Source organism: Chlorella variabilis (genome assembly GCF_000147415.1).
Source record: "Chlorella variabilis unplaced genomic scaffold CHLNCscaffold_7, whole genome shotgun sequence".
NCBI classification, from domain to species: domain Eukaryota; kingdom Viridiplantae; phylum Chlorophyta; class Trebouxiophyceae; order Chlorellales; family Chlorellaceae; genus Chlorella; species Chlorella variabilis.
Window position 1 is genome coordinate 1,061,819 of NW_005435081.1, and position 23,046 is coordinate 1,084,864.

Genomic DNA, 23,046 nt, shown 5'->3' on the forward strand with positions numbered 1-23,046 from the left:
CTTTGTGTGAGCCTCTCTGCCATACATTGGCGGGCCACACTCACTTTCGGTACTGCCTGGAATGGCCACACTTCCATCCTGTTTGTGCGCCTCTGCCCTTCCTGCCCAGTACCCCACCCACCTTCGTGTGCCACCCCAGCACATCACGACATGCCTGTCCGTGACATGGTTTGAAGTGGGTTCTAAAGAAAAACCAACGGCCGCTGGCTGGGCGGAAGCGTCCAGCCCCAACATGCAAGGAGGAAATAGCAAGGAGGGCAGCAAGAGGAGCAGAATGGAGCGGGCAGAGCGCGAAAAGCAAGCAGCACAAATGGTTAGCAGCGAGAGCAGCAGGTGAAAGAGGGGAAGTCGCAAGAATGTGTCTGTGCGCCGACGTGGCACGGGCAGCGTAGAGGGCTGCACGCCGCGTCACTGGCTGCCGCCGCCGCCCGACTGCTGCTGCTGCTGCTGGCCTTCGGGGTAGTCTGTGGGCAGCCCCTTTTCCTGGAACTCCTGCTCCAGCCGCTCCTTGGCCCTGCAGGCAGGAGCCAGCCAGGCAGCCAGGCAGGCAGGCAGCAGTGAGGGGCCAGCAGGGGGCCATTTGGCTGTATGGCCGCCACTTCAGGCAGCAACACACCAGCCAGTCTTCTGCGCATCGGCGGCGAGCAAGGGAGGACACGGCGCCAGCGTCCACATCTGCATCGCCGGCTAGGGAGCGCCCAGCCGCGCGGCACAGCAGCGAGAGCAAGGGGCCACCCCCGCGGCGGCCGCCCGCCCACCTGTAGACCTTGGACTGCAGGTAGAAGGAGCCGCTCTTCTCGTTGGCCTGGAACAGATGGTCGTACTTCTGCGGGCGGCAGAAGCAGGGGGTGGGGCGGTGCCAGCGCGTGCCTGGCAGCTACCGGAAGCGGCAGGGTGTGGCGCACGCTGCCGGCCCGCCGGCTGCCGGCGGCCTGGCTTCCGTCTTGGGGTGCCCGCCTGGCGGGGCTGCCCCACCTTCATGATCTCCTGCCACGTGGCCCCCGACTCGATGCCCAGAATCATTTCTGCCTCCTGCAACGTCAGCTGCTTGCTGCCCGCCGCCCGCGCCGCGTTGGCGCCCTCCGCCGCCACCCCCGCCTTGGTGCCGTCTGCAGGCAACAGAGCAGGAGGCGCAGAGGCATCGCTATGGGCACAGGGGGCCGTCATTTGATGCGCTGGGAACACTGTGCCTTCTGGTGGGCGGCGGCAGCAGCAGCGGCGGCAGCGGCGCCATGTTTCCCCTGCACCAGCCCCCTGGCAGCCAACACGCCTCCAGATGCCTGCCACTCACTGATGATTGCCTGCCGATAGGCCTGCGAGGCTGCACGGAAGAGCACCGTGCCTCCAGCCACCAGAAGGTTGGCCAGGATTTTTGCGGCCTGCGGGCACCAACGGATATGGTATCAGTGCACAGGGAATGCAGAGGGTGTTTGGCGTGAGCCAGCCGCAGGAGCTCACCATGTCTGGGTGCTTAGCCGGCGCCTGCTGTCTGTGTCGAGCCGTGCAGAACGTTGGCAGCCTCAAAGGCGGCTCCTGGGGCGCACGGGCCCTCTCGAGCGCTGGACTGCAGTACATTACAAGTACTTGTGTCCATTTTCCAAAAGAAAGCTATTCAACGCGTTTTGGTCACACCTCCTGTCGCCTCAGCAGTCTCCCTGGCTATGCCTGCGAGGGTTTGGCACGCACCCCAAGTTTGCCGCCACACCGCGTTGTCGCTGCCTGGCTGGTCGTTCTCTGGCCGGCCCTGTGCTAGCCAGCACTAAAGAAGGATGAAGGCGCAGCGCTTGACGACCCTGCGAGACGCGCGGTAAGCGTTGGAGGGAGGCCCTGTTTGCTGGGCCCTGCCCCCCCGGCCACCCCTGGGCCAGGCCCCTGCCCACGACGAGGCAACACACACGCCCTGGGCTGCCTGCAGGCTGCTGCCACCGGTTGCGCGTCCAGCGCCGGCGCCCCTCGCCGCCCGCCCTCGCCCGGTGGTGTGCGCCCAGCAGCGCGACCAGGACCGGGGCCAGCAGCCCTACAAGACCGTGTCCGGCACCGCGGCGACCATCCCAGCGGCCCCCGGCCCGCAGCCCGGCCGCCGCGAGGGGCTGGGCGAGGCCGTCGACAGCGGCGCGAGCGCCAACCCCGCGGTTGCGGCGCTGGCCACGCTGCAGGGGCAGTGGGCTGAGCTGCCGGCGCAGTACAAGCTCGTCTTCGCCACCTCCTTGTCCTTTGTCATCTGCAACATGGACAAGGTGGGTGCGCCACCTGGGCAGCCGCCGTGTGTGCCCAGCGGCGTCCCACCGCCGCCATCTCAATCTCATGTTCGCAGCAACAGCAAAGCCAACTGGCACTGCTGCCTCTCCCGTTTCCACCTCAGGTCAACATCTCGGTTGCAATCCTGGCCATGAGCCGAGACTTTGGGTGGAGCCCCACCATCTCAGGTGGGCTCAGGGCGGCGCCGCGCCGGCCTGGCGCCCGCCGCGCCTTGCCTCCCCGCGCCCGCCGCGGCACCCGCTGCTCTCACCGGCCAGTGCTGGCTCTGCTGCTGCTTCAGCCGTGCCCGCGGCTGCGGCTGCCAGCTGCAGCTCCAGCTGCACCTCTCTGCTGCCCTGCTGCTGCTTGCTGAGCCGCACCGGCTGCCGCCGGGCTGCTGTGCAGGCCTGGTCCAGAGCTCCTTCTTCTATGGCTACCTGCTGAGCCAGATCCCGGGAGGCTACGCCGCCTCGCTGCTGGGCGGCCGCAAAGTGCTGCCGGGCGGCGTGGCGCTCTGGAGCGGTGCGTGGGGCTGGGGCCAGCTGCCTGCCTGGCTGCCTGGCTGCCTGCGGTTTGCGCTGGCGTGCGCACACACACACGCGCCACTGGGGGACGATGCCTGACCTGGCAGCTGCTCAATCCAGAGGCAAAGCGTGACAGGCCTTGCCCTTGCACCGCTGCCACGCTGCCGCGTGCAGTGGCCACCGCGGGCGTGCCGCTGCTGGCGGGCACGCTGCCGGGCCTGTTCCTGTCACGGGCGGCGGTGGGGCTGGGCGAGGGCGTGGCGCCGTCTGCCGCCACCGACATCGTGGCGCGCGCGATTCCCACCGACCAGCGCAGCCGTGCCATCAGCTTCATCTTTGGGGGGCTGCACGTGGGCAGGTGCGTGGCGTGGAGTGCAGCTGGCGGTAGGGAAAAGCACAACAGAAATCCAGTGGGGCGTGTGGATGTGTGGTGGTGCGTGTGCGCACGCTGCTGCGCTGCCGGTGTGTGAGGGCAGCCGGGCCCAGCCCACGGGCGCAGGCGCTGACCTTGTGCTGCGCCACCGGCTGCCCGCTCCCCCTGCCTGCGCGCCTGCAGCCTGTTGGGCCTGCTCATCGCGCCGCCCCTCATGGAGCGCTTTGGCTGGCCCTCCGTCTTTTACCTGTTTGGCGGCGTGGGCCTGGTGTGGTGCCTATGGTGGGAGCGCCTGCTTGCCGAGGTGCGGCAGCAGGACCCGGCGCTGGCCGCAAAGCTCATCGGGCACGGCGGCGTGCCCGACGCCGCGGCGCCGCGGCAGCAGCCAGGCGGCAGCGGCGCGCGGTTGGGGGAGGCGGAGGGCAAGGCGCACGCCGCGGCGCACGCCGGCCATGGCGGCGTGATTGACGCGCGGCAGCCGGTGCCGTGGCGCGCCTTTTTGCGCAACCCGCCGCTGCGCGCGCTGGGCTTCACCCACTTCTGCAACAACTGGTGCGCCTGCGCTGGCCACGCTGGGCATGGCCTGCCTGGCATGGGGTGGCCTGCGCTGGCTTGGCTGCCCGGACGCTCGCCCCCGCTCCCTCACGCCCCCATCCGCCCCGGCCGCTCGCCGTGCCGCTGCCTGGCGGCCCGCCACCCGCCGCCACCACCGCCACACGCTCTCGGCCACACCACACACCTGCCCAACACTAGCCCTCTCCCCTCCTCCCCTCCTCCCTCCCTCCCTGGGCCCCGCAACCTCGCAGGTTCCACTACACCATGCTGGCCTGGATGCCCACCTACTTCACCGACTCGCTGTCCCTCGACCTGAGCCACGCGGCGCAGGTGTCGCTGCTGCCGCCCATCGCCGCCATCGCCGCCTCGGCGCTGGCGGGGCCCTCGGCGGACGCGCTGATCGCGCGCGGCGTGCCCGTGGAGACGGTCAGGTGGGGCTGGGGGGGTGAGGGGGGTGGAGCGGCTGGGGAGTGGCATGTGCGGGCTGGGCTGGGCTGGGCTGGTGTCGAGTCGGCGTGTGTGTGCGCGCGCGTGTGTGTGTGTGTGTGTGTGTGTGTGTGTGTTGTTGATGCCGGAGCAGCGCTGGGGGCGATGTGCGTCGTGGGTTGGCGTTGTGAGTGCGCCAGGCGGCGACGCACAGCGCCGCCTGCGCCGCCCCGGCTGGCCTGGCTGCAGGAAGGCCGCCCAGTGCACCGCCTTCCTGGGCCCCGCCGGCTGCCTGCTGGCGGCAAGCCTCATGGAGGGCAGCACGGCGTCTGTGGGTGAGCCGTCCAGCTGGGCAGGTCCTGGTTGGTGGGGGGCTGCCTGCCCTCTGCAGCCCTGCTGCCCGTGTGCCGAGACGTGTGTGCCGACGTGTCTTGCCCTGCGTGTGCCGACGCCTCCCCGCCCCGTGCCCCGCCCCCTCCCCCGCCCGCAGTGCTGGTCACGCTGTCGCTGGGCCTGGCAAGCTTCAGCCTGGCCGGCCTGTACTGCAACCACGCCGACCTGTCGCCGCGGTACGCCTCTGTGCTGCTGGGCATGACCAACACCAGCGGCGCGCTGCCGGGCATAGTGGGCGTGGCCTTCACAGGTGGGCAGAGGCGCACATGTGGTGTGCGACTGTGTGTGCTTGTGTGTGTGTGGATGTGTGTGTACGGGTGTGGCCACCCACACCGTGGGGAGTGGCCGCTCCTGGGCAGGCACCCGGCGCATACGAGCCCATTGGAGCCCACCCCCTGGACTGACCCCGCCCCCCCACGCGCCCGCAGGCTGCCTGTTTGACTGGACGGGCTCCTGGGGCTGGTCCCTGTTTGCCCCCTCCATCTTCTTCTTCCTCACCGGCTCAGGTCAGCCAGCGCCCGCCCCCGCCAGGCAGCCGCCGCCGCCTGCCCAGCTCCCGCCCGGCGCTGCCGCCGCCGAGTGGTGGCGTGCTGCGTGCCGCTGGGCGTGGTGTGCGTGGTGTGTGCGTGCAAGTGGCAGCCACCGCAGCGCTGCTCCCTCTTGACGTGCCGGCCGCGCTGCCTGCCGCCCTGCTGCAGCTGCGTATGTGCGGTGGGGCAGCGCTGACCCTCAGGATTTCAGCGAGGAGGCCAACAGCGAGCCCTTTGCCGTTGAGCGCTGGCTGGGCCTGGTGCGCTCGCGGCTGCCCGGCGGGAGCGGCGAGCAGGCCGGCAAGGAGGACTGAGGAGGAGCGGCGGAGCGACCCGCAGCCGTGACACCTTGTACCATACCTAGTGCCATCTCTCATCTGATTCTCAGCACACCCGGGCCTGGCTGCTCCACTGGACAGCTTGTGGCTGCCTGCCGACATGCAGGCGGCCACACGAGCCCGGGGCGCAAACCCAGTCTAAACCCAATTTCTCTTTTCAGTGTGCCCAGGATGAGCGCCGAACGTTTTGTAGAGTGTTTGCGAGCCCTTTTTGATCCAAAGGCGCCCGGGAATTCTCACGGCCCTGCCCGGTCCATCCTGTGATGTCATGATTCCTGCGCCCCTGGCGCTGATCACCCCCCCCCCCCCCCCCTGCCCTGCATTGCTATGGATATTCTGCCTTCTGCCCCCGGCCTTCTGCCAATTGCCGTACCGGGCCCCATACTACTTGCTACCTGCGCAATTGTCATTGCATGCGTGTTGTACGGATGAAGAATCAAGTGTCCTTGATTGCTGCCTGCATGCGAGTTGTAAAAAAAAACAGGAATGAAGGCATCCAAAGATGAGCCTTGGCTTCCTTGGGAAGAAGCACAGCAACTGGCATGCTATGCATCCCCATGCACGTCAGATGTTGCCCCTGCCTGCCTCTTACACCTTTCACATGAAAGTGATCTACAAGGGGACCCGATGAGAAGGTGGTGCTCACTAGCTAAACGAATACGTAACAGGTGATACTGTGCGGCAGTCAAGCGCTGACTCCACCCTCACCCCTCCACTGCCTACACAGCTGACGAGCTGCCGCTCCCCAGCGTCGGGCTTCCGGGCAGGCCTGCCTCGTCAAGAGAGCTCCGCAGGGACCTCTGGTTGCCCCTGCCTTGGCCCCTGCAAGCATCCAGCAACAGTGGAACTGCTGTTTGGTACGGGCTACCTGCTGTTCTACGCGCCAGCATGCGGCAGGCGGGCCAGCCTGCAGCTCACCTGAGCAGGGGGAAGCTGGGGCTGGCACGCCCGCTGCCGCCGCCGCCGCCACCCGCCACCCTGGCCAGCACGTGGCGTGCCCTCTGCTCCGCTGCCGGCCCGTGGCGAGCGTGGTGCGAGGACCAGGCGCTGCGCACCAGAGCGCCAAACACCGCCGCCAGCAGGAAGGCCCAGGCCGCCAGCGCGCCGTACAGCATGCCGCGCGTGAGGTCGGAGCGCGCCCCTCTGCTGCCGCCGTCGCCGCCGTCCTCGCCCTCGCCAGGCAGCCTAGAGGCGTGCAGCGCATGGAGCGCATGCCACTCCTCTCCCTTCCCTGCCCCTGCCCCATGCTGTCGCTGCCGCTGCTGCCGCTGCTGCTCTCCGCTGGCCTCGCCGCCGCTGGCTGCGTCGGCGGAGGCAAAGGAGCGCTGCGGGCGGCCCGTGGGCAGGCGGCACAGCCCGCAGCTCTCCCGGCAGTGCCAGTGCATGAAGCGAGGGTCCTGCCAGCACAGCTCCTGCTGAGCCCAGGCGCGGCACTCAGCAGGCTTCCTGCGCCAGGCAGGCAGGAGGCGGGGCCCGTAGGTCAGCCCCGACCCCTGCATAACTCCTGCCGCCAGGACCGGCGGCCGCCAAGCGTGTTTAATGGTGTTGGGCCACCCCAGTTAACTTTGTGTAGAATGCCATGGACAGCCAGAGGCAGCAGCAGCAGCAGCAGCAGCAGCAGCAGCAGCAGCAGGAGCAGCAGTGGTGGGCATGCCGCCTGCCACCCCAGTGGGGCTACCCACATGTCTTTGCAGATGGGCTCCGAGTCGGGCGGCCCGCCGAGCTCCACCGCCTCAATGGCAGCATCCACATCCCGCTCCAGCTGCTGCGCCTGCACCACCAGACAGCAGAGAGCTGGCGAGCTGGCTACGCCAGGCGGCCCCCTTCCTCAGCAGCACCAGCAGCATGGGGCTGGGCGGCAGCCACGGCAACCAAGCCGCCTACCAGCTCACCCACCCACCCACCCCCTCCCCCGCTCGCCTTGCTGCACTCCCTCTTCAGCTCCTCGCTGGCGGGGCAGTTGACCAGGTGGCGCTCGCACAGGGCGGCGTTGACGGTGGCGATGACGGAGATGGACAGCAACTCCTTGTACCGCTCTGTGGCCGGCTGCAGGCAGACAGGGCAGGCAGGGCAGCAGGGCAGCAGGGAGACAGGCGTCAGGGAGGACTGTCAGGCGGGCTCTGATTTGGGAGAGCGGCTGTGATTCAGGGCTACGAGACGCAGGAGATCACTGCATCCCAGAGGTGTCTGCCCAGCCAGCTGCTCACCAGGCCTTGGAACTCAGAGGGGTGGGGCGGGTGCGGAAACAGGCCGCCGGCGATGCCGGCCGAGTCGCCCTTGCCTGCCAGCGGCCTGCTCATGTGGGGCCACGGCGGGCACTGTAGCCAGGCGGGCAGGCAAGCATGCCGCGGTTATTTGCTCAACTCTGAACACCCTGAGTGCAGGCCGACAGCCACCCGCTGTGCAGCCCGGCCAGGACAGCCCCACCGCCCGCCTGCGGCACCACACCTGCAGGGCCCTGAAGTGGAAGAACCAGTGCTTCTGGAACTGCCAGCTGGGCCCCACCTCCCACAGGCGGCCGTAGTGCAGGATGACGGGCTTGTCTGCGGCAGCGGCGGCAGGTGCCGCCTGCTCAGACACCCAGGCAGAGGCCACAGGCCGGCTGGGCAGCGGCTGCACACCCCCTGTCCCCTCATGCCATCGCCCTTCCTGCCCCTCCCACCACCTTACTCGCTCATACACAAAACACAAGACATGCCCCATACACCCACCGTAGGTACCACGCCCCATGGGGGGGTACCACGCCCCCATGCACACACAAAGGCACCCACCATAGGCTGTGTACCCCGGGTAGAGCTGCGCCATGAGGTCCACGCGGTGCCACACCCCCGCCACCGCCGCCCCAAAGCTGTAGCCGTACATCTCGGCAATCCACGGCTTGCGCCCCGGCTGCTGCGCCCACTCGTCCCCCGTCTCGTTGTAGGCCATGGGGTCATCCCGCACCAGCTGCATGGGCATTTCAGCACTGTAGGTCGGTTGATACGGGTGGGGAGACTGGGCAGGAACGGAGATGGGGCTGCAGGGCGGCTGGAGAGAAGCATGGTGCCGCACGGGTGGTGGCAGCTGCAGCGGCGGGCCCTGCCCCGCACCTCGCTGTAGTGCAGCCACATGGGGGCCATGGAGGCCAGGTCGTCTCGGTGCATCAGCACCACGCCGCTGACCTGGTCGCCGCGCCGCCCTCGGGGCCCCTGCACTCCCAACACACCACGCACGCACAATTGCCGGCAAACGTCTCCAAGCAAGAGTGGGGCATCCACCCCAGCGTGCGCCTTGCGAAGCGGACAGCGGCACAAACTGCGGCACATGCTGCGGTGGTCCAGCAGGCTGCGGCTGCCGGGGCGCGCCAGCATCCCACCCACCCACCCGCCAGCGCATCCTCCCGTGGCGGGATCTCAGGGATGTGTGTGGCAGACAGGTTGTTGTCCACGCCCTGCATGTAGCCAAAATACACGCTGACCGCCCAGCCCCGCTCTGCACGGGCACAAGCAGGGTGCGGCGCCTCAGCATGGGCGGCAAGCGGTAGGGTTTGGTCTGATGAAGCAGGGAGGAGGGTAGCGCCGGGACGTCGGCGGCGCACTCTGGGAGCGCAGCAGCCGCAGCACCCCTGCACGCCTGCTGCCGCTGCTGGTTGGCCTCTTGGCCCCGCAGCTGGGCGCAGGTGGGGTAGGCACGCTGTGCCATGCGGCCCCATGCGCTGCCATGGCGTGCGCCCCACCTGCGCCGTACACGCGCCCCCAGTCTGCAAAGTTGTCCCGGATGATCATGTCTGGGTCGATGACCAGCACCCAGTCCTCCTTGGGCGGCGCCTGGCAGGGAGGCGGCAGGGAGGGACGCACGCAGGCACGCTCAGCAGCAGCAACAGCGCCAGCCCGGCTTGCCCTTCAAACAAGACAGCCGGCGATGCCCGAAGTTGCCACCGTGCAGCACAGGCTGCCCCACCTCCTGCAGCCAGTGCGCGATGGCAGCTGGCTTATTATACGCGAGGTAAGTATCATTATTATGGGGGTTGAAGGTCCAGCTGGGCGCCACGTGCGTCGGCACCAGGCCCAGGTTAGGGTAGCTGGCCAGCGACTCTTCGCTGCAGGTGAGCAGCCTGCATGGGCACAGGAATGCGCAAGGGCGATACGGTGCTGCCGTCGGGGAGGCGGCTATGGAGGCAGCATGGGCGCAGCAGGCCGCTACCAAGCACCGCACGATGAGATATGTGTGGCCGTGCCGTGCGTGGCAGGCCGTGCGTCAAGGACCTTCCCCGCCCACCAACCTTGTGATGGGCCCAGCCACGCCCGCCTTGCGGTGCGAGTAGACCACGGCGATGCTCTGCCAGTCCATGTAGTCGCTGCAAGTGGCATGGAGTCGAGGCAGCGCAGGATGGTGAGAGGTGGTTGCCGCAAACCGGCGGTTGCACCACGCACGGGAGCGGCATGGTGCGATTTGCGCCCCAGCTTGGGCTGGCACGTGCGAATCCAGCAAGCTTCGTGGCCTGAACCCCTGGCCGCGCATACTCACTTGCACTCGGCTACAAAGACGGTGTGTGGGGCGCTCAGGCCGCTGCGAGCGGTGGGCGCCGCCGCCGACGCAGCCAGCGACAGCAGCAGTGGCGCCAGGGCGCGCCACAGCAGCTGGCTTCTGTGAAATCCCGTGGGCCGCATGCTGGTCGGTTTCAGCACCAGTCGGTGTCGGCACGCAGCCGGGGTGATGCGAATCTGGCGAAGGAACCTGACAATGCCGCGATGTTTCGGGTCCAGCAGGTTTCCGGTGGCCGACGGGGTGCCAAAGAAGCCGCGGGGGGCACGGTCTGGCAATTCTTGGTCTCGGTCAATGGGTCTGGTATTGCAGAGCTCGCTGGTGAATTGAATGAATGGAACTAAGCATAGAAATGCGGTGCACATGCGCAGCCGGTGGGACTTTGCCGAAATGGCACATGCCGCACTACAGGTTGCAGTACTCTTGAGACGCTCAGAAGGCTGCAGCAACACCAGAGATACCCGCGTAATCTCCTTCTAATCTTCTTCTTCTTCTACCCACCCACAGCAATTCAGGCCACCGCCAGGCAGCAAGCAAGGCGCAGTGCTGGCTGCCCCTCGTGAACCTCCGCCTTGTGCACGCAAGGACGGGCGCCTCTCACGCTTGCAGTGGCAATATAGAAGACGCCTGACGGCACATTGGCCCGTGTCAGGCTAGTGAACCATACCCTGGCGGCGGCGGCACGTCCCGGGTGCAGGCCACCCTCCGCCAGAGCCATGCACGGCCTGGTGCTGGCGCTGCTGCTGCTCGCGGCCTGGATGCCGGCGGCCTCAGCTGCGCACTACGTTGTGTGCACGGCTGACAACCCGCCCATGTGCGTGCGCTGCCCTTGCCGCTGTGTGCCGCCACCGCTGTGGGCCCTGCCCGCTGCTGCCGTCGCCCCACACTCCGCTGCTGCAGTGCTGATCTGCTTGCACCTCTTCTTGTTGCGCCCCTTGCATCTGCATTGGGCGCAGGTCTACCTGCAACATCACTGCCAACCCGTCCACCTATTCTGGCTTCGATGTCGAGCTGTTCCGAAGTGCTGCACAGCTGATGGGGTGGACGGAGAGCGAGGGGGGCGAGGGTGCGCTGCTTCCGCCGCGGTCCTCCTGATGGCATGCAGCAGCTCGGTTGCCCCTGCTTGCCGTTCCAATTTTCAAGCTGCCACATCGAGTTGCGTGCACCTTCCCACACACCACTCGGCCTCCACCACCTACCCATCACACTGCCACTCCTCCGCTGCCCCTGGTGCGCAGCCAGCAACGCCTCCCAGCCCCAAGGCGGCGACACCTTTGAGCTTGTGTGCCGCCCCTTCTCCGACGTGGTCGCCGACCTGACCGCCCCCGGCGGCACCTGCACGCTGGCGGCCGCCGGCATCACCATCAGCAGCGAGCGGGAGGACAGGGGGATCAAGTTCTCCTTCCCCACCTACCACTCCTCGTTGGCCATCATGGTGTATGCCGAGGAGAAGCAGGACACCGGCTGGTTCTTCCTGCGCCCCTTTGACTGGACAGGTGGGCGTGCCGTGGAGGGCAGGCGGGGCGGGCAGGCAAGGCGCAGCGGCAGCCCGCCAGCCCACTCAAGCTGCCTGACCCTCCGCCAATGGCCGCTGCAGTGTGGCTGGCCATCGCTCTGACGGTGGCGGCCATCCCCGCCATTACGTTTGTCACTGAGTTCATATCAATAGAGGTGTGGCGACTGCTCGAGGCTCCGGAGCGCTGAAAGGGAGCCTGCCATCAGCTTGTTTGGCATGCTGTTGGGAGGCTGCTGCCAGCGGCGGCAACCATGCATGCATGCATGCCCGGCCGCTTGGTGCTGTGCAGGGCAGGATACAGCAGCGAGACGTGGTGCCGGGCATGAAGGAGGCCTCTTGGAGGAGCTTGTGGACAATGATGCTGCTGGTGCGCTGCCTGATGGTGCAGCTGGTTGCGTTACCAAGAGTCACCTTTGCACAAGGGTGTGCAGCTGGCTGAGGCAGCGCCGCCACTGCGGGCTGGCCCCCTTCCCTGCTGTCGCCCCTGCTGCAGGAGCCGTTCCAGGTCACGGCCATCTCCTCCCGCGTCATTGCAGTCATTTACGGCTTCCTGGCCACGGTGCTGGTCAACACATGTGCGCACGTATGCCTGACGCTCCCACACCTCTAATGCTGCAATGGGTTTGGGCTAGCCGTGCTCCATGCTGCTGCTCGCGCTGCCATTCTCCCTCTATGCGCAGACTGCGCCAACCTGACGGCGGCGCTGACGGTGAGCCAGCTGGCGACTAGCATCCAGAGCGTGGAAGACCTGCGAGGCAAGGCGGTCGGCACCGTGGCTGTCTACGTGTCACGCCTGGCCAAGCTGGGCATTGCAGCGGCAGAGATCCCCTTTGACGTGAGCCGTGCCCATGAGCAATCCCACCGCTGCTGGAAGTGGAGAGCGGCAGAGCAGCCGGGGCAGGGCAGCCGGGCATGGCAGCAGCTGGCCCAAGGCATGATGTGTTTGCTGCACAGGACCTGTTTTGTTCTGGGGACGCCGCCACCCCCATGATTCCCTCCTTGTTCTCTCCCTGCAGAGCATCGAGTCGGCGCTGAACGTCTGGGTGCCCATGCTGCAGCAGGGGACGCTTGTGGCCACGGCAGTGGATGAGCCGATCCAGCAGTTTGTGGCGGCGCTGGGCGGGTGCAGCCTGCGCCTGGTCGACACCTTTGCACCGTTTGATTTCGGCGCCGCATTCAGGGTAGGCACCAACCAATCCTTCATTGATGCCCTGGACGACAAGCTGCTGGTGCTCCAGGAGGACGGTACGGCTGAGGAGCTGCGCACGACATTCATCGCCATCCCCCGCACCGAGTGCGCCAGCAACGTGGATGAGAGCACGTCCATCACCTTCAGCCAGGTTGCAGGTGGTTGGATGGGCGGCTGCGTGTACAGAGCGTGGGTGCGGGAACTGTGAACTCCTGTGCTCCTGCTGTCCTGGGCGCTGCCGGGCCGGACATGGCTGTGTTGGTGGGCAGCAGAGCGGCCCGTCATGCCAGGAGCGAGTCCTCCCCTACGTATATGCAGGCCTGTGGATCGTGCTGGCTGCTGGGGTTGGCCTGGCGCTGATCTGGCTGCTGGGCTTGCGGCTATGGGTCAGCCGCCAGCACCGTGCGGCCGTGGCCGCCGCCAGCACTGCACCGGACAGGAAGCTGGGAGAAAAAGCAGGAAGCGCCACCAGGCGCCATGCCCTGCAGCAACAGTCCTCTAGGCGCCACTCGTTTAAGGCGGGCGTGGCCTTCCGCCAGACCGTGTCCATCTACGGCGCCCAGGTGCGGACACTGGGGCCATTGCCAGCTGGCTCTGGCACACAAACACTCATCCTTGTACTGCAGCCCTCAGGCCGCTGCTGTCTGCCGGCAAGCGCTCTTTGCCTGCGCTCACATGCAGATTGCCGCTGCACGGCGGGACCTCGAGGCTGCTGCGCTGGAAGAGGCCGGAAGGGCTGGTAGCGGCCTGACCTTGGATGGTAGCGGCTCGGCGCCGGCGGCTGGGCACGAGGCCCCCGGCAGCCCGATGGCACGGGTCCTGCCTGAGGACCAAAGCGTGGCGCAGCTGCTGGCGCATGTGCGCCAGCTGTGCGACAGGATGGAAGCGCATGCCGAGACTTCCTACATGGAAGGCGGGCAGCGCATTGTGGATGAGCGCATAGAGGAGGTGCCCGAGCTGGACTGAGCTCAGCTGAATGCTGTCCTTCGTGTAGGTAACAAGTGTTGCGATGCTGAGCGCCACACAGCACTCCTCCACTGCTACTTCTCCTTTATGTTTATTCAGTGAACGTGTATGCCTCTACTGATCAGCCTACTTTGTTCGTATCACTTCACCGTGAAAAACCGTGCACGTGCAGCGTTTGGCAGCGGCGGGACGCGGGAGCGGGACATGGCGGCAGGAATTGTCGCATGGGGCATCACCATTATCACCATCTGTTCGTTGCAGGACAGGGATCGGCAGCTTTTGAACACGGTTCAGCCACGCCTATCCCGCGATCATGGCGCAGCAGCATGGAGCGCAGCCACAGGCGCCGCAACAGCAGCAGCTCTACCCTCCACCACCGCCCTTCTACCGCCTCTACCGCGCCGATGCCGACGGCAGCGCGGAGCGCCCACTGCCGCCGCTGCCGCCGCCCGCCGTCACCGGCGAATACCAGCAGTTTGGCATCGCCGACTCGGTGCGCCTGCCTGCTGCCTCGCTGGCTGGCTGTGCTTGAATCCAGTCCCGCACTGGCTGGGTGTCGTCCCCGCCAGTTCCAAGCAATGCTGTCATCCGGTTGTTCCGCCTATGCCGGCCCAGCCACTCACCCACCACTGAACCGCTGCCGATGCGTGCAGACAGAGGTAGTGCTGCCGCCGCTGACAGGCAGGCAGCTGTATGAGGTGAAGCCCGACGGCAGCATCGGTAAGCCCTCGCTCATGTGCGGGCTTGTGCACGACCACCCAGCGGAGGGTCTTGCTGCGGCTGGCGCCGCTATGCCGAGCTGCGCACACGGGCCTGCCGCTGCTGGTTTCGCTCACATGCATGCCTGCTGCCCACTTCCCATTGCTGCCCGGCCTAAGCAGACTTCAAGGGCGAGCTGCTGGCGCTGCACCGGGAGCTGGCAGCCAACCTGGTGGAGCTGCTGAGCGTGCTAGTGGAGAAGCCCAGCCTATGGGCGCGCCAGGCTCGCGTGGCGGCTGCTGTTGGGGGTCTTGTCACTGTGTTATCACTGTGTGTGACACAGTGTTAACAGCCCCTGTCTGTCTGTTTTGCTGGAAAGCGCCAGCTGCTCGTCCTCTGGGGCCCGGGCCTCTGCCCAGCGCTGGCTGGTTGGCAGGCCTGCCCGCTCACTGCGCCCGTCTGCGTGCGCTGCCTTCCGCCCGCAGGTGGAGAACACGTCGGCGGTGCTGCGCAACATGCAGCAGCTGTGCAACCTGATGCGTCCGGTGCAGGCGCGGCACACGCTGCTGCACACGCTTGGCGCGGAGGTGGAGGAGCGGCGGCGCGCGGCGCAGGAGCTCAGGTGCGGCGCATGGCCGGCTTCCTCACAGCAGCCCCGGCTGGGTGTGTGTGCTCCTCCCTTCCGCTCCTGTGGTGCCGTAGCGTGGTCCTCGTGTGACCGCTGGGCAGCCCCATCTGCCCTGCACACCCACCCAGCGCCCGCACGCACCACCTGGCTCGTGCCTGCCGGCGCAGAGACAGGGTGGCGCAGGCGGATGCGGCTCTTTCAGGCAGCGCCGAGCAGCTGGCAGCGGCGGCGGCTGCGCTGCGCCAAGCGGCAGAGGAGGGCATGGCGGCCAATGGTGGCAGCTAGGAGAGCAGACCGCACACAGGTGGCAGTAGCTCAGAGTCATGCAAATGCGTTGCCTGTTTTACACGTGTGGTGGGTGAAGTCTGAAGATATGAACTGGAGTGGCTGGGAGGGGAAGCAGAAGCAAGAGCAGAGCGCAGTAGATACAAGAGCGGGAGGAACAAGAAGCACTGGGAATCAACCAGCGCTCGTGCTGGGTGTGAACTGTGATCTAAGGGGGCAGGGGCTAGATGATTCTGAACCAGTCAAGTCGGCGAGGGCTGGCTGCGCGAGGCGAAGAAGCGCTTGAGGGTGCCCTGCCTCAGGCCCGCGCCGCTGCCGGGCGCCCGCCTCTTGCCGCCGCTACCGCCGCTGTTGGTGCCGCTGTTCCTGGCCTGGATGGCCGCCAGGATCCGCTGCTGCTCGGCGACGTCCACGGCCGCCAGATCAACCTCAACGGCGCACGCCTCCCCTGCTGCCCCTCCTGCCGCTGCGCCTGGTGATGCAGCCCCGCGCGCTGCGGGCGTCGTGCCGAGGGCGGCTGCCACGGCTGCGCCGCTGCCGCCGCCACCGCTGCGGCGCGCTGGTGTAGAGCCGCTGGCCGGGCTGCCGCGTCCGGCTCGCTCCGCGCCGCCGCTGCTGCTGCTGCTGTTGCCCGCGGCGCGCTCGCCCTCCAGGCTGCGGCCGCCGCCGTCGCTGCCGCCGCTGCTGCTGCCCATCGCCGGCTGGCCGCCACCAGCTCCCCCGACCGCCTCCGCCACCTCCGCTCCCGCCTCCGCCCCTCCCTCCGCCGCTGCCGCCTGCTCCTCGCCGACGGGCGCCTGCTGCGGCTGGCGGCGCAGGTAGCAGTCGAGGCGGGAGCGGTCGGCAGACAGGTCCATTAGGTCAGCAAAGCGGTCCACGACGGCGCGGCTGGCGGCGGCGTCGGCGGCGTCGACGGTGGGGATGAGGCGGCGCGGCCGCAGCGCGCGCACGCACTCCCTGCGAAGGGTCGGGCGGCAGGCGGGGCGGCGGATGGGTGGGCACGCGAGGGTGCCACCAGCATGCGCTGCCGGCCGCACGCAGCCGCATGCTGTCAGCAGTTGGTCAGTCGGTACACGGCCGCGGCATCGGCGAGCAGCTGGCCGGCGGTGGCGGCAGGGCGCAGGCCCGCGGCTTTGCAGGCGGGCTCGACGGGCACGTCATGCGCGCCGTGCTTGCCTGAGCTCCGTGTAGCTACTGTGCTCAGAGTAAGGGATGCCCAGGACGGTGACGCACCCTTCGGTGCGCACATCCAGCCCGCCCTTGGGCCGCCACGACCACCCTGCAGGCACGGCAGCACCGGCAAGCATGCTTGCATGCAAGCAAACCGCCCCGCGCCTGCACGCCAGGCCGGGGCGGCCAGCAAGAAGCGGCGGTGGCAGGCAGGCACGCACCGGTGGGCCGGATGGCCACCGCGCGCTGCCAGCGTGTGCCGGCGATGCGGTCGGCCAGCGCCTGCGGGTGCAGCTGCTCGCCCATGCCCAAGACGTGGATCTGAGGGAGGCGGGAGGGGGCAAGGCACGAGGCGCGAGTCACAACCAGCCGACAGACAAGCGCGAGCGAGGTCCCGGCGACACCGTGAGGCCGGGCAGCAGCAGCGGCAGGGCCAGCCAGCGCCCCACCTGCGCCTCCTCCGCCACATCGGTCAGCAGGGCCAGCCACGCTGCCGGCAGCCCCAGCATATGCAGCAGCTGCAGCAGCGGCGGCAGCGCCAGAGTTGATATGGAGAGACAGGTGATGTCGGCAACTGGCAGCAGCTGAGCCAAGCGCTCAGCGGTGGGCAGGGGCAGCAGCATGGACAGTGTGGCCCACCCTGCGCTTGGCGGGGCTGCAGTGCACGCGCCAGCCCAGGGCGGCGCCGGCCCCCAGGTACGCCCTTTCCTTGCCAATATGGTAGCTGCCCACCACAAACAGCACGGCGCCTGCGGTGGGGCAGGGCGGTACAGGCAGGTGGTACAGCATGTTGTCAGCAGCTGCCTCTGGATCGTGTGTGCCGCGCAGCTTGTGCAGCAGCTCTCGCAGGCCTGATCGCATCCCATCCCTCGCCCGGCTGTGCTAGGCTCCCATGCAGCACGAGCCACGCACTGCCAGCAATCTGCCTCCAACAACGTTGCTACAGGCCTCACCCGGCGGCCCCGCAGCCGCTTCCCTCGCCATGGCCTGCACCATGAGCTCCACGACTTCCTCCTGTGGCGGGAAGGTCCACTTGCGCTGGCTGTAGGTTGTGTCCAGCATGAGCACGTCCACCTGGCGCCCCGTCAGCGCGGCGTGCTGCGCCATGCCGGCCTGCCACCTCACGTCCCCGGTGTGCAGGATGGTGGTGGGCGCCTGCGAGCCAAGCAGATTGGCAGCAGGGGCCATTAGGGGTGGCATCAGCAGCATGAGCAGGGTGGCTCAACCGCCGCCGGTATGTCAAGTACAGCAACGGAGGGTAGCCAAGCTGTGCTGCCGCCGATGCGGCGGCACTTGCAAGGCAGCCCCGCGCCTGCTTCTTGCTGCCAGGTGGAGGTGGCACTCGAAACAGGAACATGACGGCGCCGGGGCAGTGGTTGGCGTCTATGGGGACCACCTCGACCTGCGGTACCAGAGGCACGTGCCCCAGGGGCCAGCCTGAGCAAGACAAGGTGTCGCAGCCCAGCTCGTGCGTCCGCCGGCTGCCGCAGCAGGCTCAGGACAAACAGCAGCAGCGCCGCGCAGGCGGCCACGGCGGGTGCGCGGCCAGGCCAGGCGCATCCCGGTCGCCACGCCGCGCGCCCACCCCGCAGATGGTGGTGGGCAGGTCGAGCGGCAGGATGCGGATCAGGTCTGGGCGGATGCCCATGTCGCAGCGCAGCAGGCGGGCGGTGATGGGGGAGCAGTAGATGGGGCCTGCGGTGCCAGGGGGGCGGGGCCGGGCAGGCTGGTAAAGGCAGCGCGCAGCCACTCAACTTCAGCACAGCTGGCGGCAGGTCGGCTGGACGCGGGCAGCCCTCCCCGGGCGGGCTCACCCGCGCTGAAGCTCCGGCTCAGGCCCGTGGTGTGGTCGGAGTGCATGTGTGTGAGGAAGAAAGCGCGACAAGCGGGGTGCTGGAACCGGAAGCCGTCCACAAGGAAGGGGGTGCCGGGCACCCACTTGATCGCCTCCACCTGGCTGGCCATGCCTGCCTGTGCTGCTGCTGCTGCTGCTGCTGCAAACTCTGACCCTGGCGTGTGGTGCGGGCGCTGCGGCTGGCGGCGCGCCGCGGGGCTACTGCCGTGGGGGGCGTGCCTCACATGGCGTCGCCTGCAGCAGCAGTAGCACACAGCAGCAGCGACGTGCATGGACAGGTGTGTCTGCACGGTCTGGCAGCGGACCAAAACGGGCCGCTCACGCACCATCGCCGTCCTCGATGTCTGTATCCCCCTCCTCCTCGTCCACCTCCTCCTCTTCCTCCTCAGTCAGCTCTGCACTCGCAAGGACACAGATAAGGAGGCAAGCTGAGGAGGCCGCCGGGATGCAGCTTGACAACAACACTCCTCGGCATGGGTGAGAGCTGGTGGTGCTCTTAGCATGCCAACACCCAGCAAAACCGATACAGGATCCCAGCTGCGAGGACGCCGTCCCAGTCGAAGGATGGGAACTCCCGTGCAGGTAAAGAGGCAGGCGGCAGCGTCAGAGCAGGCGGTGGCCGCCACCCGCCTTCGTCCGACGTCAGGCCCTCCTCCTGCTCGGACTCCAGCTCCTCATGTGCCGCTATCACGCCCAGCGGCTCCGCGTTCTTGTTGTACTCGCGGACTTGGGCCAGCTGCAGGGGCGAAGGGGGCGAGGTGATCGGGCAGCCCTGTCGTGCAGGCACCTGCACAGCGCTGTTCTCCGTCAGCGCACCTCCTGGGTGATCTTGGCCTCCTGCGCCACGATTATGGCCACCTCGTCGGGCTCAGTGGCCAGCTGCTCAAGCGTGGGAGGCGCAAAGGAGGGCACCACGAAGAAAGAGGACATCGCTAAGGCCCGGGATGTGATTGCTGGCACGAGAGAGGGGCTCCTTCTCGCAATTTGCAATGCGCCGGCAGAGCCAGGCGGGCGGTGGCAGGCGCCAGGTGTTGGGAAGCCCTCTACTCACCTCCCCATGCTAACTACGCACCTCTAGGACTGTCAATCGGCCAATGGGCACCCCCCAGGACTGGCCGGCGGCGCTTTCCCGGCTTGAAGCCGTGCTGGATAGGGGCCCGCTGCGCGGCGGGGGACCGGCCTACGATGACTTGATTGATGAAGCACTGGAAATGATGGAAGACACCAAAAGACTGGTGGAAACGAGCGATGAGGGCGTCCGCAAGAGGTTTGCAAAGTGAGGCGGAGGGTTGCTTGGGGCCTGCCAGGCAGTGCCTTGAGCTCAGTCGGATCCTGCTGATGGGTTGTGGGCAACCGGCTTCCCGCCGCCCGCCACCGCCGCTGCAGGTCGGTGTACGCGGCGGGGCAGCAGTGTCAGCAGCTGGAGACTACACTAATGGCCGCAGCTGCAAGGCGACTGCTCTCGGCCTTCAACGCCGTGGAGGCCGCCTTGGTGTCGGCTACTGTATGCCTGCAGATGAGCTTCAAGTGCAAGCTGGATGATGAGAGGAGCCTCAATCGGATGGCCACCGGAACCCTGGCGCTCGTCCTGGGTGCCGGGCAGCGCCTGCTGCTAGAGCTGGAGGCCAGCCCAGCCACCAACACCGGCCTGCCGATGACATTTGTCACGCTGAACACACAGATGCGGACTGTGTGTGGCCTCGTCAGGCTACTGCAGCGGCCTTGGGGCAGCGGCGCAGCAGCCACCTGCGCCGCCGTCTGCGCCGCCGTGGCGCAGCCTGCGCCGCTGCTGGCGTGGGTGGCTACCACGGGCCGCATGATTGCGCGGATGCAGGCGACCGTGTTGACAGGCAGGTGCCGCCAGCCAGCCACCCTCCTGTGGCAGCCCTGATGTACACGTGGGGCCTTAGAGGGCTGGGCTCTCCCGCGCTGCTCTTCTTGTGCATCGCGACGCCTCTCTCCCCACATTGCTTACCCCACTTCTGCCCCCGGACTGCCGCGCCGTCTGGCTTGCAGGATGCAACGCAGAGACAGAGGCGCGCCGCAGGGTTATAGGAGGCATCGTGTGGGATGTGGGCGTGGAATATGTGGAGGTGCTCTCACGCACCTTGGCCGCCCCTCACCGGGCCGCTTTCGCGCCCCACCAGCTGGCCCTGGCGGCAGACGTGGAGCTGCAGCTGCGCCTGCTGGCGCCGGTGCTGGGCGTGCTGGACAGCGTGGTGCTGCAGCTTGGCGGCACCACCGATGCCGGCAGGCTGGCGGCAGCCTGTGGCGGGCCTTCCAGCGGTGGCAGCAGCAGCGGCGGCGATGAGAGCAGCAGCCCCGCCAGCATTCTGTGGACCACGCTTTACGGCGCATTGCGCTTGATAGATGGGCCCGCGCTGGAGCCTGCGGTTGAGCGCCGGCTGGCGGCCCCTTCATTTGGGGTGCGGCTGCTGGGGCAGGCAGCGGCGGCACAGCGCCTGCTGCTGGCATCTGCTGACCAGGCGGCTGTTGACGTGCGCGTTGCAGCCTGCGCCGCGGCTGCCCGGCTGGCCTGCAGAGTGGCTCAGCAGCTGCTGGCGAATCATATCGCCAGGCAGCAGGCGGCCGCCGAGGCGCCCGGCGCTTGCATCTCGGACCCTCAGCTGATGCCGGCTGCGGCGGCAATGCTCCAGTTCGTGCCCGCTGCAGCTGCTGCATTTCGGATGGCGGCCAGCGAGGAGGCGCAGCAGGGTGGAGCAGACCCGCCAGAGGCTGATACGTGGGGGCTGTGTGTGTGGCTGGCAGCAGCCATCAACCTTCCGCTGGCCTGCGAGCCCGCCGCCGTCCTGTCCGATTGCAGCAGCAGGTTGGCAGCCTGGTGCGCGGCGGCCGACGCGGGCCTGCGGCTGCTGCCGCTGCTGGTGCGGCTGCAGCTGGGCTGGCAGCAGCGCCCTTCTTCCGGCCCTCCGGTGCCCAGCGAGCCGGGGGTGCCGCCACCTGGCGCCCTGCTGGCGCGTGTCCTTCTCAAGCTGTGGGCCGTGTACCTCCCGCCGGTCTCCGATGCTCTGACCATCCACACCGAAACCTCGCTTGGGGCGGTGGAAACGGCCCGCACGATGGCGCAGCCGCTGTCCCAGCTCCACGCCACCGTGTGCCGCCTCGTGCACTGGGCGGCGGCGCTGGATGCGGAGGAGGCGGCGGTGGTTCCCGACCTCGCGGCCTGGCGCTGGCTGGCCTCAGCCGTGCACATTTCCTTCAAGGAGGCGTTTGAATTGAACCGAGCCCTGATCGACACAGGACAAAGGTGCGCGCAGGCGATGGGCGGAGTGCGTGGCGGGCCGTGCATGTGGGTGGGGGTCCAGCGCCCACGGTTGTGCTGCGCTGCGCTGATCCGCGCTGGCCTCGCCGGCACGCAGGCGTATGGCGGCGATGTCGTCGGCGCACGCACGGGCGCTGGCGGTAGTGGCCAGCAGGGCGGGGCTGCAGCTGGACCAAGCCGAGGGGGGCAGCCGGCTGGAGCTGATGTACATCGTCGCCGCCTCCAGCTGCCTGCCCTCGCAGCTGGACGCCCAGATCCTTGCAGGCTTCGACGCCTGCACCAGGCAGTACTGGCAGGTGGGCGCCCCTCGGAGCTCCTCCGGCCCCTGCCGCCTCCCATTCGCGTCGTGCATGCCCACCACCTCCCGAGCCAAGCGGCGGCGGCGTCGGCGGCGGCAGACGGTTTGTTGCCGCGCCACGTCGCGCTGCCTGCTGTGGCTGACCCGGCTCAACGTCATTCCTGCCCCTCCTGCAGCAGGAGGCAGGCAGCATCGACTTCCAAGCGGAGCGGGTGCACACGTCGATATGGGATGGCGAGGACTGGCCGCGCTTTGCAGCCCTGCTGCTCACCGGCGGCCTGCTGGCAGATGGGCTGGCCGTGGTGGAGGCATCCTGCCTGCGCTGCAACGACACCCCGCTGCCATCCATTGTGAGAGTTTCCGCTGAGGGCGAGGGTGCTGGGGTGGTGGTTGCGACGAGCCCTTGGGGAGGTGGCACGCTTGGGGAGATGAGCAGCCGCCCTGCCCATGGTGTGTGGTGTCCCAAGCCCCTGAACTGCGCCCGCTTCTCCCCGGCTGCCCGCTGCGCCTGCAGTTCCGGCAGCTGATGACCACTGTGTATGTGATTTGCTACAACTTGGGCCAGGCGGCAGCTCGGGAGCTGCTCAAGCTGGCGCCGCACTTGCGCAGCGGCAGCGCCACGATGCAAATGTGCGCGCACCACGCCGCTATCGCCGGTTACCAGGAGGCGCTCCAGCGCGCGCTGGATGTCCCAGACGGCATGCAGCCGCCCGCCACCCTGGCCTCGCTGCGCCGCTGCCAGCACGTCTTTGTGCCGGCGGCGGCGGCCCTGGCGGCGGCGCTGACAGCCTTCTGGAGTGAGCCTGAGCAGCAGGCGGCGGCCCAGCTGGAGCAGGCGAAGGCGGCCGCCACCCGCAGCTGCGCCTACCTTGCCTGCGCCAACCTGGGGGCGGAGGGCGGCCCCGAGGCGGGCGAGGGCACCGGCAGCCACCGATGCGGTCAGTGTCGGACGGCCTGGTACTGCGGCACTACCTGCTCCCACGCCGACTGGCGGTCGGGCGGGCACCGGCGGGTGTGCAAGGCGCTGGCGGCGGCGAGGCAGGCGGCGCGTGCTGGTGTCGGCCACGAATGAGCGGTGGCGCTGCGTCCTTACGACTGGCCCCTCGCATGCCACGCCCTGTCTGTTGGTTCAGTGATAACTGATGCTCTGCCCCAGAGGCCGGATCCGACACAGCACCGCCCAAAGTCGGGAGCAGAACGCTCATGATGCAACCTAAGAAGGATCTGTCTGGCATCTTTTCATTGCCCTTGCACCA

General features: G+C 68.0%; 8 protein-coding genes across 8 annotated transcripts; 4 read left to right on the plus strand and 4 right to left on the minus strand.

Annotated features, from left to right (window-relative positions):
• Positions 1 to 408: 408 nt before the first annotated feature.
• On the minus strand, positions 409 to 1,594 carry CHLNCDRAFT_144360 (hypothetical protein; the record flags this gene model as incomplete). The annotated part of the gene is made up of 5 exons (XM_005848857.1): positions 409 to 514; positions 759 to 826; positions 976 to 1,109; positions 1,292 to 1,379; positions 1,511 to 1,594. The coding sequence occupies 5 exons, from the start codon at positions 1,592 to 1,594 to the stop codon at positions 409 to 411; spliced, it is 480 nt and encodes a 159-aa protein (XP_005848919.1).
• A 568-nt stretch (positions 1,595 to 2,162) lies between these two features.
• CHLNCDRAFT_21975 (hypothetical protein) lies at positions 2,163 to 5,353 on the plus strand (the record flags this gene model as incomplete). The annotated part of the gene is made up of 12 exons (XM_005848646.1): positions 2,163 to 2,237; positions 2,363 to 2,426; positions 2,644 to 2,760; positions 2,937 to 3,080; positions 3,174 to 3,201; positions 3,319 to 3,439; positions 3,518 to 3,687; positions 3,942 to 4,121; positions 4,366 to 4,451; positions 4,607 to 4,759; positions 4,938 to 5,015; positions 5,208 to 5,353. Coding segments are annotated over 12 exons (1,362 nt in total), but the record flags the coding sequence as incomplete, so codon positions are not given.
• Positions 5,354 to 6,291: 938 nt separating this feature from the next.
• CHLNCDRAFT_144362 (hypothetical protein) lies at positions 6,292 to 10,026 on the minus strand (the record flags this gene model as incomplete). The annotated part of the gene is made up of 12 exons (XM_005848858.1): positions 6,292 to 6,823; positions 7,060 to 7,148; positions 7,274 to 7,423; positions 7,585 to 7,695; positions 7,826 to 7,920; positions 8,149 to 8,323; positions 8,467 to 8,565; positions 8,733 to 8,848; positions 9,093 to 9,183; positions 9,317 to 9,470; positions 9,639 to 9,713; positions 9,884 to 10,026. 12 exons carry the CDS (start codon positions 10,024 to 10,026, stop codon positions 6,292 to 6,294), a joined length of 1,830 nt encoding a protein of 609 aa, XP_005848920.1.
• A 591-nt stretch (positions 10,027 to 10,617) lies between these two features.
• On the plus strand, positions 10,618 to 13,572 carry CHLNCDRAFT_144363 (hypothetical protein; the record flags this gene model as incomplete). The annotated part of the gene is made up of 11 exons (XM_005848647.1): positions 10,618 to 10,715; positions 10,858 to 10,967; positions 11,140 to 11,397; positions 11,499 to 11,572; positions 11,707 to 11,784; positions 11,911 to 11,992; positions 12,098 to 12,252; positions 12,434 to 12,764; positions 12,925 to 12,992; positions 13,095 to 13,169; positions 13,288 to 13,572. 11 exons carry the CDS (start codon positions 10,618 to 10,620, stop codon positions 13,570 to 13,572), a joined length of 1,614 nt encoding a protein of 537 aa, XP_005848709.1.
• A 313-nt stretch (positions 13,573 to 13,885) lies between these two features.
• Positions 13,886 to 15,184, plus strand: CHLNCDRAFT_144364 (hypothetical protein; the record flags this gene model as incomplete). Its single annotated transcript, XM_005848648.1, has 5 exons — positions 13,886 to 14,065; positions 14,226 to 14,292; positions 14,454 to 14,572; positions 14,757 to 14,893; positions 15,067 to 15,184. 5 exons carry the CDS (start codon positions 13,886 to 13,888, stop codon positions 15,182 to 15,184), a joined length of 621 nt encoding a protein of 206 aa, XP_005848710.1.
• A 242-nt stretch (positions 15,185 to 15,426) lies between these two features.
• Positions 15,427 to 18,319, minus strand: CHLNCDRAFT_144365 (hypothetical protein; the record flags this gene model as incomplete). Its single annotated transcript, XM_005848859.1, has 9 exons — positions 15,427 to 16,141; positions 16,418 to 16,463; positions 16,576 to 16,675; positions 16,804 to 16,872; positions 16,994 to 17,103; positions 17,308 to 17,509; positions 17,697 to 17,756; positions 17,940 to 18,049; positions 18,169 to 18,319. The coding sequence occupies 9 exons, from the start codon at positions 18,317 to 18,319 to the stop codon at positions 15,427 to 15,429; spliced, it is 1,563 nt and encodes a 520-aa protein (XP_005848921.1).
• A 110-nt stretch (positions 18,320 to 18,429) lies between these two features.
• On the minus strand, positions 18,430 to 19,139 carry CHLNCDRAFT_144366 (expressed protein; the record flags this gene model as incomplete). The annotated part of the gene is made up of 4 exons (XM_005848860.1): positions 18,430 to 18,443; positions 18,536 to 18,609; positions 18,836 to 18,945; positions 19,026 to 19,139. 4 exons carry the CDS (start codon positions 19,137 to 19,139, stop codon positions 18,430 to 18,432), a joined length of 312 nt encoding a protein of 103 aa, XP_005848922.1.
• Positions 19,140 to 19,303: 164 nt separating this feature from the next.
• Positions 19,304 to 22,862, plus strand: CHLNCDRAFT_144367 (hypothetical protein; the record flags this gene model as incomplete). The annotated part of the gene is made up of 6 exons (XM_005848649.1): positions 19,304 to 19,485; positions 19,596 to 20,063; positions 20,257 to 21,477; positions 21,590 to 21,788; positions 21,967 to 22,140; positions 22,305 to 22,862. The coding sequence occupies 6 exons, from the start codon at positions 19,304 to 19,306 to the stop codon at positions 22,860 to 22,862; spliced, it is 2,802 nt and encodes a 933-aa protein (XP_005848711.1).
• Between the last annotated feature and the right edge of the window lie 184 nt (positions 22,863 to 23,046).